Source organism: Marmota monax, unplaced genomic scaffold (genome assembly GCF_021218885.2).
Source record: "Marmota monax isolate L192 unplaced genomic scaffold, Marmota_monax_Labrador192_F-V1.1 WCK01_AAM20220418_F8-fsc00002, whole genome shotgun sequence".
In the NCBI taxonomy this organism is placed as follows: Eukaryota; Metazoa; Chordata; class Mammalia; order Rodentia; family Sciuridae; genus Marmota; species Marmota monax.
Genome location: NW_026693571.1, coordinates 31,935,359 through 31,947,785, shown reverse-complemented (window position 1 = coordinate 31,947,785; position 12,427 = coordinate 31,935,359). Strand labels below are relative to the sequence as shown.

General features: G+C 33.1%; 1 protein-coding gene across 14 annotated transcripts in view; it reads left to right on the top strand.

The window, feature by feature from the left end:
* Window positions 1–12,427, top strand: part of Rapgef2 (Rap guanine nucleotide exchange factor 2) — a 261,682-nt gene that overhangs the window by 197,032 nt on the left and 52,223 nt on the right. For all 14 annotated transcript variants that reach the window (XM_046458877.2, XM_046458873.2, XM_046458878.2 and 11 more), the window contains one exon: window positions 7,783–7,914. In XM_046458877.2, the coding sequence (XP_046314833.1) occupies window positions 7,783–7,914 (132 nt within the window). The remainder of the gene's footprint in view (window positions 1–7,782; window positions 7,915–12,427) is intronic.

Sequence of the window (12,427 nt, the reverse complement as noted above, 5' to 3'; positions counted from 1 at the left end):
GTGGTTCTGGAAAACAAGAAATTGAGAACTCAAGTTTTAGTAACTTTAGAATATTAGTATTACTCTTACCAGTATTACTATATGGATTGGATGGTATAGTTGCCATGATACACTTGTGGTTCAATTACTATATATATGTGTGTGTGTGTGTGTGTGTGTGTGTGTGTGTGTGTGTGTATATTTTTTTTTTTAAACATGGATTTTAGAGCCTCTTACCTGGGGGATTTGGGCAAGTTTGAGTTTTCACTTCTTCAGCAATGAAATGCAGCATCTCGGCTCTATCTAAGTATTAGTACAAACCGACAATGTGTACAATTTTAGTAGGTTTCCCACTACATGGTGTTTGCCCCCAGAATAATGGCAGTTATTATTACAAACATTAAAAGAAAGTGTGCAGAGGAGTTTGGGATTTTGAGTAGATCAAATGCTAACCAGAAGATGATTTTTCAAATCACCCGGCTCTGCCAGTTGTTACTGTTTTTTCTTTTTTTTCTTTTAAATCAAAAGTTCTCACATTGAGTGATCTAGAGATTGTTTTGGAATCTCTCAGAGGAATGCTTGCTTTTCCAATGAGTGATTGTAGATGGTTGACAATCAATTGAAAAGGGAAAAGGATCACATGCTCTGTGTGTATGTATGCATGCGTATGGTTGTGCATGACAACATCTTTCTACCAATTTGCTAATTTCAGTTGTTTATTTTCCTCATCAAGGATCCAAGGTATTCTCTTTGTGTTCAAATTACCCCCATTTCACAAATATGTGAGTTCACTTTCAGAAAGCTTATAATTTGCCCAACTGTGGCCAATGAAGTTTAAAATTCTAATCCAGAAAAAAACTAGACAGTGGTGTTTCTGGGTTGGTAGAGGGTCAGGATACTACACACTACCACTGAGTGTCCCTTACCCCAGATGCTTGGGACCAGAAGCTATTTGGATTTCAGGTTTTTTTTTTTTTTAATACTTTAGAATGTTTGCATTTACATGATGAGATAACTTGGTATAGGACCCAGTCTAAATATACTGAAACTCACTTATGTTTCATATAAACCTATATACACAGTCCGAAGGTAATTTTATGCAATATTTTTTTGTACACCTGTACTTGGACTTTGACCTATCTTGTAAGATTGGCTGTGGAGTTTTCTGCTTCTGGCATCATGGGTTCCAAAAGTTTCAGATTTTTAAACACTGAAGATTTTGTATTTTTAAATTAAGAATGCTCAATCTATTCTGCATTTCAGTAGCTAACTCCAACATAAAGGCTTATGTTTGGACAAAAACCTGTGTGAAATTTCATGAATATGTGCCATATCGAAACCTCTCTGTTATAGTTCCTTCTGAAACATTATCATGATGTAGGAAAGTAACAAGGAACTGTGGAAATGAAATAGTCACCTGCCCACTCCGAGGTAGTGTTTCAGTCTCCTCTAGAAAAATCAGTATGGCAGGAATAAAACTTTGTGGTTATTCTATAACTCATTTGTAACACATGTCAGGGCAAATACATGACTAATTTAAAGGAATTTGCAGTCAAACATAAGAAGACTACACACCTAAAAGCAAAAACTACTAGCATTTTTATCACTTTGGACAAATTCTGAGCAATGAAAATTTGTTTATAAAAGAGTATTTGGCTTATATGCATATCATGAAAGGAGGTAATTTAATTTGCAAAATTTATCATTTTTTATCAGTGAGCTCCTCTCCACATAAATCTAATTTATTTGAAATTTAATATATAGGTTTTGGGGAATTTAGGTGTGATAGTGTCAAAATAAGTTCTTGAGGATCTTGATTGGAAAAATAATATAAGGAATGAAAAAGGAGAGAGGCATCTGTAAGGTAGAGTCTGTAGATCACAGAAGTTATCTCTTTACACTGTATTCATTTCACAGAAGATGTTAAAGTGCACAAAAGTTGATTTACCTCATCCAAGGTCACTTGACTTAGGAGGCAGTAAGTTCACATATGTCTAACATGAGCCTTATGTCTTTTGAGCCTGGTAGAAAGCTAAAAGAATGTTCAGTTCCTACAAATTATTAATTTTTTTTGGCAGATTTCTCTAGTAGATGGAAAGCAAACATTTTTATAGAATTATTCCTTTAAAGTATGATTATATTGACACTTAAAAATGTCTAATGTAATATAATGAAAAAATGATTTACATCTGTCAGTTTAGTATCTCATGACATATTTAGAAAACTTTTTTTCCTGTCATTACATATATTTATGAATACAGAAATTTATTTTGTACAAAATATTTCTCTTCCTTTGTACAATACTGACCAGTGAATCATTCAAGGACAGGTGTTGTATAGGGCATATGTTAAGGATTATAAGAGATGTAGATTGCTTCCTGTGAATAATACTTAGGAGTCCAAGTCTGTACTTTTTCAGGTATTCTTCAAGAAATATTATCTAAAGAAATAAAAGTCAATCATATTATTAACTGGTTTTAAAATTATCTACTAAATTCCTAATCAAGTTGTATGTGGAAACAAGTTAAAGGGTGTCAGAATTAGTAGTATCTGAAAAGATTGTTAGTAAAAAGAGGAGAAAAAAAAGAGAAAACTGTGTATATGCACACATGCACATGCGCACATGCATTGAAGGCGGGTTAGAGAGAGAACATGAATTGCTTTTTGAAACTCTGAGTACCAGAGTGGGCAAAGGATTCTGTCTGTAGCTGGATGACTTTTGCCACTAAAGCCCTTTCTGAAAATGGCTCAGTCACCCACTACTATCTCCTCTTGGATTCCAGCCACAGGAGCTATAAGCTGAAAAGCAGTGCCTTGCACTCTAGCCCATGATAATTGATAGTTGACATACTTCTTAATGATTTCTGTGCACCATGCACTTCTCTAAGCCCCTTACAACCTTTCACTCACCTATCCTCATAACACAAGCTTTCAAAACCCAATGGATGAGTGGTAAATGAAAATAGTGTCTCATGTTTTCACTAAAATCTCAGAAAAAAATATGTCCAATAATTTACTGACTCCACACAGCTTAAAAAGATAAATATAAATAGTGTACACAAATGATGATATGGTAAAAGCAACATTTATTTGGATTGATTCTTAGCGATGTATCATAATATTAAGTTAGTTTTGATATTTAATTCACACTAGGTATTATTACTCAGAAGAAGCCACCTGTGGAGATTATAGATTTCAACCATCATTCAAGTCTTGTGTATTCTGTTGTAACTCAATTACGTGAAATAAAAAGATTCTGAGGTTAGTTTGGGAAATCATTAGTTATATATCAGTGTCAGTGGATGATGGCAGTACTTTCTGGTTTTGTCTTATTCTCTTTTTGAACTATTGAATTTTTCAGTGTTCCCAATATGATAGTCTGCATTGTGGAATATGAAGCTCTCTTTTACGTAGAACTCCTGTTGGTAGTAGAATCCCACGAACCTCTGTGCTTTCCTAGTTGGATTTGGGGTCTGTGCCACAGATACTGGGCCAGATGAGTAACTTAGGGATTCTTGGGGGATAAAAGCATTTGGAAGGAGGGCAGCCACCATTGTTTGTACCTCTCTAATTTTAGGAATTTTACCAACTTACCAAGATATTTACTACAATTATGTTCAAAGTAGAGTCCGTTAGCTAGTAATTTTATAAATGCCAACCACTAAATTAATATCATTGATTATCAAGAGTCTATTCATTTATGAGAATTAAACCATATGTAGAGCTTTATTTTTTAAAGCTAATTTTTATAGCATCCCTGTTTGTCTCTTCAAATAAAACAAACTATTATACAAGCTATTATACAAATATATTATGCAACTGTGATTAATTTTAGGCTTATGGTTATAAGTGGCGTTAAGCCTATGTGGGCATAAGCATTAATCAAAATTATTATAATCTTAATTAAATATATAATCTGATTTAAGAATTTGACTTAAAATATTTCTCTCTCTCTCTCTCTCTCTCTCTCATATATATATAAGCAGTGTTTGTGGTTAAACTATGAGTCAATCATTTGCCTAACAGTAGGTTACTAAAGTTGTGATTCACAAGTAATATTTTTAGGACTATAATTTGCTTGATCCAGGAAAAATTCATATAATCAAATATTAAAACATTTAAATAACAACGAAAAATACAAATGAGAGATTGATTTGCATTGTGTTAATAATTACTGGGAAATATATTGGCGTTAAGATCAAAATGTGTTAATTTCTATTATTTAGTTATTGTTTTATTTTCATTGAACAATTACTGTATATAGCCCCAGGTTCATAAAATATTCTTACTTAGAGTTTCTGTTACAAATGGTGGTTAGAGTCACAAGATAATACCCAATCCTATTTTTTTGAAATTTAACTAAATAAGTTAGCTTAAATCAGTATTGGGTCAAGCCTAGAACAAAGTTTGGAATAAATGAATCTTCTCTTCTTGTGGGTTTTTTTTTTTTTTTTTAAATCCCTTATGCAGACCTGGAGTTACTGTCCTGCTAGGGGTTCTCTGTTACCTGATGTCCTTTGGTTTGGATGTAGAGCTTGACCTGTTTAATCTTCCTGCCCAACTTCCACAGGGCTTGTTTGCCTCTTAAAACCTGCAATTTTCATAGGCCTTGACTTCCAGCTTCTTTTCCATCTGAGTGTTATGGCAGGACCAAAACAGTGCACCTTAGACCTTCCCCTGATGGTAATGCCTGTTACAGCTTCTCCCTTTCTATTACCTTGACTGATGTAAAATTTAATAATAGTATTGTTATCCTGACTTACGGGTTTCTTGGACATGGCCTCTTTCTTAGTTTCTGATATAAAGAGGTATTTTATTATGAACCAGGCGTGGGCTCACTTGCCTACCTTGGGTGAGGCCCTGAATTTGATCCCTATCACAACCAAGAAGAAAAGAAAATTAAATTAATGCTAAGTTATGAATACATGCAGTCTAAATTTAATATATCATTATTTCATGCTATCCTATGAAGAACATAGGTGGTGGAAGGGATAAAAGCAAAATGTTTTTAAAAAGTAGGTTTCTTTTCCTGTTGTTTGTTTACATCCATCACAATGACTTTTGCAGTTGTATTAAGTCACATTTCGAATTGGAAACTTGTTATTCATCTTCCTATTCCCTGCCCCTAGCCAACTGTCCAGAAATAACAGATTTTCAGTATTTATTAAATAGAATTGAGTTTTTAAAAACAAAAATATTTGTTTATCTTCTGACGGTCTTTCTTGTTCTGAAATTCTGATGTTTGTGGTGAAAAACAGATACAAGTGAGTACCCTGTGGCATGTGAAGGCTGGGCCTGAGTTGTAGGGTTCTTACCACTCCTAGTGCTCACCTTATAGGGAGTCCTTAGGGAAGATGACCAGGTGGTGGATGCTGAAGAGAAGAGGTTTTTGAGACTTGATTAGATAATCATTTATTGAGTAAAAAATTCATTAGATGTATCTTTAGTTGACATATTAAGTTAGTTTTTAAAGAATATCACAATGCGTGGGACATGTCAACCTGAGTCACATCTGTAGTAGTCACTAGTAATCAGAGTGTTGTTTTGTAATTACGTGTATCAATGGTGTCTTTCAAACTCCCCAAGCCAAAGTAATGTTTCCTCTGTTGCCTTCTGCAGTAAGTGACTGAACCAAATGGAAGTGCAGCTAGGATGATGAAGGATACATATCTCAGGCTGTGAACATATTATTTTAGTGTCTGATAACCATCATTTAGCTCCATAATTAATCCTAACCATTAACACATGTCTGCAAACTTCTGTCTTCAAATTGTTCCTGAAGAAATCCTGTAAATATTTTCACTATTCTATATTGTGAATAAATCATTTAAATTCTGAATATAGAGGTATTTGGAATTGTTATTTTCCTAAATTTGGTATGATATTCTACATCTTCAATGATCAGTTTAAAAAGAAAACACACTTTTGGTGAGATGATTCCTGTTTATAATGACATATTTGACTGAATATCTCACTTCTCCAAGTTTAACCAACATAAGGATTTTTTGTCTATTTCATTTGGTATGTAATCATATGTCCCCTAATAAGTTCATGTTTAAGTTTTTTATATACCTGTATCATAATATTAAAAATAATATTTTTGAACAGGTTTATGTAAATATTATTGACTGTCATGTACTTAAGATGGGGGTGGTGTAATCTATTCATAGAGCTAGTTCTGAATGATTGTAGGATATAAATTTGCTTGTTTGAAACTTCGAGGTATCAAAACTCAATGATCATTGTCATAAACCTGAATCATCTCCTATGTGAGCCTCATTCTAAACTATGGAATAATGTCATATTTTTGGAAAGGGAGAGGGGGTTCAAGTCAAAGGAGAGGCAGGAATGTTATTAAGGTAAACCCTTATTTAGGTTTTAATAATTAGTCTTTATATTATTATTTACTAGCTAAGTAGATTCAGTATGCAGGCAGGAAAGTGGATGTTGCCTGTATTTAGAGATGCCCTTAGCATATATTTTAAAATATTGTATGTATTATTAGCCAGTAGTGTAAGTGTAATATGACTGATAAATGTAGCTTCCTTTAAATTGAAGGGAGATCGGTAGTGTAGAGGAAAGAGACCAGGGGGAGAGAGAAGGGAAGGAAAATGGGAAATGCTGGGGAATTATATTGGCTAAATTGTATTGTTATGTTGTGTACATATACAGATTTGTAACAGCAAATTCCACCGTTATGTACAACCATACTACATCAACAAAATATGTGGAAAATCAAAGACAACAGTAAAAATAATTGATAGTTTTGTACAATGGTACATACCTGTAATCCTAGTGACATGAAGTGTGAAGCAGGAGGATTGAAAGTTCAAGGCTGGCCTCAGTAACTTATAGAAACACTGTCTCAAGATAAACAAAAGCACTGGGTCTGTAGGTCACTGGTAAAGTCCCCCTGGGATCAATCCCTAGTACTCTCCCCAAACAAAATAAAACACAAAATGCAGCAGTAATAACTGATAAGAGTGTAAGATTCTTGTAAGAGGGTAATGTTTTCTTCCAGTCTCACTGAGTAGCACATAGTACTAGAAAACAGTTCCTGTAAAGATCTGTTGAATGAACGAATGTGTGAATGTTTTCTTTTAAAATTCATTTTCTCTGATTTATGTGGTGTGGACCAAGCACCTGAAGAATCTGTTTCTATTTTTGTTTAAACATGAACAAGTAGAAAGTTTTATTTATGTTTATGTGTATAGATAGAATTGAGAAATTATGGATGATATTTACCCAAGTTCTTTGGTCTTTTCTCTGTTGTCCTCCCTGGAGCCCAGTATAGTGTATGACAGTACATTTTATTGATTTTAAGATGCTTGTTTTGTTTTTCTGTTTGTTTTTAACTTTTAACTCATTTGGGCATAAGAGAACCTCAAATCTGTTTTCTTATCTAAGCTGTTTCTTGCCACAAAATTGCATTAGTGATTGCTAATAAATAGTAGTAGACTAATTTGCTCATTGATTTGTAGCTTGAAAATTGTACTTTACTAAATTAAATGTTTACCAAGTTGATCTTAATCACAAAACCACCTATTTAAGTAAGCATTGAGTTTAATATTATTTAAGGTTCTCTGTATGCCCACAACTTTAAAAATTTATTTTATGATTTTTGGCTAAAAAAAAACCCAAAAAACAGTGTTTAGTAATTTGCAAACTTGAAAAATGAAAGATCTTCCCTAATAACATTTTTGGCTCAATAATCTGGAACAGAATAAAGTATTATAATTTTAAATGTCTTCTTAGAACTCTTGATTCAAATTGTAATCCTAGTTTTTCCTGCTCCTTCCATAGCTTCCTGCAGATTTCACAAAACTACACCTTACTGACAGTCTCCACCCACAGGTGACCCACGTTTCCTCTAGCCATTCAGGATGTAGCATCACAAGTGACTCTGGAAGCAGTAGTCTTTCTGATATTTACCAGGTGAGTGGGCATATTCCTTATCATTTGCTTTACTTTCATCTGGTCTAAGGAGTTCTGTGATTCTCAGTTGATGTAATTTATAAAGTAAGTGTATATGTGTGTATTACGTGCATGTATGTATATAAAATATTGATGTTTATGCTTCACACAGACATACAGTGTGTTTCAGGAAGCAGAGCTACTGTCAAATTGTACTGGCCTGTGTTATTACCAGTTATCAGAATTTTAAATGAGCAAAGGAGTTTTTTCTCTTGAAAAATGTTTTATTTGACTGTACATGTAGGTTTATGACTCTTACTTGATTTAGAAACTGCAGAATTGTGCTTTTATAAGTAAGTTTTTTTCTCATTAAAGTCTTATAAAGTATGACAAAAGTAAAGGATTAGTTAAGATCATATCATTGGATTATATTTTTAAAAAATAGCCTACGGAATTTTTTATGTGTTCAAAATAAATTCTTTGCTATTGTTGGATAGAAAAAAATTAGAACTATGAGACTTATAAGGTATCTTAAGGCCAAATAATTTTCATTGGTGAAGAATTGTTCATTGGCAGCCGGGTGTGGTGGTGCATGCTTGTAATCCCAGCGACTCTTGGGAGGCTAAGGCAGGAGGATCACAAGTTCAAAGCTAGCCTCAGCAATTTTGCAAGGTCCTAAGCAACGCAGAGAGGCCCTATCTCAAAAAAATTAAAAAATCATTGGCTTATAATATGTAAATTTTGGAAAATGATCAAAATATAAAGAAAATAAAGACCATTTGGGGAACTTTTGAATACATACTATTAATATTGGATTTTAGATGGTTTCAAACAATAAGACTATTTTACTAACTTTACCAAGTATAATTCTTGGTTCTATAGGTGTTGTCCTGTGAATTGACCATAAAAGGTAACTTTCTGAATATTATAGTTGTTTGGAATTATTGACATATTCAGGCAGTGCTACTTTTTTTATTACTAAAAATAAGTAAACAATTAGAATACTACATATGAGACATTGAAGTCCTAAATTTAGTAGATCTTAGAAAATAAATTTTCTTTTAAATATTGGGTGCATGCTTTCTATAATTTCATAGCATTATAGAGAGTTGATTAGTAATTTTATATTTTAAACAGCACCAAATGCATTTTTTTAAAAAAAAGTTTTGTTAGCCACAAATGCAATCATTTGTAAATTCTTATGATTAGAATTTCTTTATTATTTTGCAATAAGAAATATAATTTTGGGGCTGGGGATGTGGCTCAAGTGGTAGTGCACTTGCCTTACATGTGTGAGGCACTGGGTTTGATCCTCAGCACCACATAAAAATAAAAATATTGTGTCCACCTAAAAAACTAAAAAAAAAAAAAAAAAAAGAAGAAGAAAAGAAATATAATCTTTGCCTCTTTAAAGTGACTTTGCAAATTTCTACTTTGATCCATAAAATGTCAGTTTGTCATTAACTCATTAGGAGGTAATTCCACTTCAAATCTTAGAGAAGGCATTGTATCAGGGCAAATCTACCTCACACATGTTTCTGGAAGGAGATTTTAAGAAATCATTTATTCAAAGTTCCCTTATATAATGAACAATATGAGTACATTAGCTTATATCAACTGAGATACCATGGTAGAATCCTTGTCCTTAAAACTTTGAGATGGTTCTTATATAGTTTAAAGATATATAGTGTGAATATAATTGAAGCTATAGCAGTTATCACCATCACTGTTCTCTGCAAATATATGCAAAGTTTAGCAAAATCCCTAGAACAAGGATTTATAAGAATATGGTATCTTTTTATATAATTTATTGGGAGCATATTCTGAGGGAAATTCTAGTCTTCCGTGTTGTCCCTTTGAGTAGTTTAGATAAATTCATGAAGGAATTCTTGATGATATTTCTGCTTTCCTAGCTATCATCAGAATGTCTGAACAAGAACATAGGTGTGAGTTCACATTAGACATTGATCTGATATAGTTGGAGCTTGCAGCCTAAATTCTGAACTGGTTACAGAGGAAGAAGAGGATCCCTGTACTTCAATTTGATTCATTTAGTTGAGTTGAAGGCTATTCCTTTTTTACTTGATGCTTCTAAAGGAAAAATCCAGCAGGTCATGGTGGCACATGCCTGTGATCCCAGTGGCTTGGGAGGCTGAGGCAGGAGGATCACAAGTTCAAAGCCAGATCTCAGCAACTCAGCAAGGCCTTAAGCAACTAGGAGACCCTGTCTCAAAACATAAAAAGGGCAGAGGATATGGCTCAGTGGTTAAGTGGCCCTGGTTTCATAATCCTTGGTACCAGAAAAGGATATAAAAGAAAAAAATCCATACGTATATCTAAATATGCAGTTATTAACTATGCAACACTTAGCCTTTGATAGTGATACTTAATAGACAATTTCTGTTATCCTCAATTCAGAAATTCTTAAGATGAGAAGTTTTATACTTGGTTCCACTTCCAATCTCAAATTTGAATCGTTTACTAATTTACTATCAGTCAAGCATCCAATCTGTTCTTGAATAATTCCAGGGATGAAAAACTATCTCCTGTGTACAATTCTGACCTAGGATTCTTTGGGCACATAGAGATTGAAATTGAACACTAGGTACAGGAAAGAAAAGAGTAGAATATTGCCGACAATGAGAGTAGCAGAATTCAAGATTCAAGGGGATAGGAATGGCATCAGAATACAACAGACACTAGTATGGCAGTATGTATAAACGTGGATGTGTAACCAATGTGATTCTGCAATCTGTACACGTGGTAAAACTGGGAGTTCATAACCCACTTGAATCAAATGTATGAAATATGATATGTCAAGAGCATTGTAATGTTTTGAGCAACCAATTAAAAAAAGAAGAAGAAGAAAGTGAGATGACCAGGGAGTAGCCTTAGGAGAAGAAATGCCTGTTTTAACAAGGACACATCCTGATGGGTTTGCAGTAGGGAGTTTGGGAATTGAGGGAGTCCTTGTCTTACAATTTCTGTTTTCTCTCTGAAGAGTTCATTTGTTGAGAGTGAGAAGGTTGCCTAGTTGAATGACAACTTCAAGAAAGCACCAGCTCATTGGTCTTGTCTCCGTTTTTTTCCTCCACAGCCTAGTAGAGTGCCAGGAAATTGTAGGCATTTAGTAAAGTTGTGTTCGGTGAATATAATTGAAATAATAGACTAGGGGATATAAGCTGGATATGAAAGGAAATTAAGAGAGATGTGAAACTTGGGCATAGACGATAGTAAATAGTCTTAAAAAGACTGAAGGCCCTGCGTAAGTTGAGAGAGGGTTACCTTAGAGGCTGAAAGAATAGGAGATTGGGGGTAGAAAGCGGAGTGCCTCTTGGTGATGTGAGACAGTGCCATTTCCAGACATGATTAAATAGTTTAATGGTGTGACTATCAGTGAGTGGCTTAGGTGGACTGAAAATATTTGTACAAAAATAGATCCATAGAACAGAGTTTAAGCAAACTGGAACTTATATAATGATGCAATATATAGTGCAGGAAACAATAACAGAGAAAATGGTGGATTATTTAATGTCACATTTTGGGTGGGGGTTATATTCTCCTTTTATGTCATAATTAAGATAAATTCCACATAAACTAGGGAGTTAGCAAATTCTTAATGTTATAATGATCAGAACATTTTAGTAATTAAATGATCAACTGAGACAAAGATTTAGTCAGAATGTAAGTAATTTATGCAACTTAATAAGAAAAATGCTTAATTTATAACATAAAAGTAAACATTCAAAGTACAGAAGTAAATGATTTATAGAAGAGAAAATAGAAATCTTCGTATCTTAAAATATTTAGAAATTTTGTACCTTAAAATATTTTAAATATGTTAGTAATTGACTAGAAAAGGACTTAAGTATGAAATATGACACTATTTTGCCTATGAAGTAAACACAGATTTTCTTACGTAAGTGTTTACTTTTACACAGTTATGATGGGATTGTAGTTTTAGGAAAGCAATCTAGCAGTTTACATTGAGAACTATAAAAAATTGTCTTTTTATGTTGGCCAAATTATATTGTTATATTGTATGCCAGTATGAATATACATATATAATATATCAATAAAAAGTATGGAATTTCTTTCTTTTTTAGACTTGAATTTTTGAAAGACAATGTTGAAGTGAAAAAGAATGATGGTATTAAATTTGGAAAAATGTAAATTTGATACACAAACTAGGGTTAATAGAAACATGTTTATTCCTAAATATATTTTTGTACTTTCCACATATATGTATGTTATGTTCCTACTCACTTTATTGTCACTTAACTTAGCATCAACATTAGCATTCAGTATAACTTCCTAGCCTAAATTTGTATCAGGATCTGGCTTAAGAGCTAGTGGGTTAAATATATATGTTTGGAATTCTGTACAAAATTTATTTATATCAAGGGTACTTACTAAGCAACCCTTTTATATATGACAATATGTGTGACATATTTAATAAAGATATTTTTATAAAATAAAAGGTGTAGAATTTTACTTTTATTTTAGTTAAATTGACAGTTCACTAGAGCTGTAT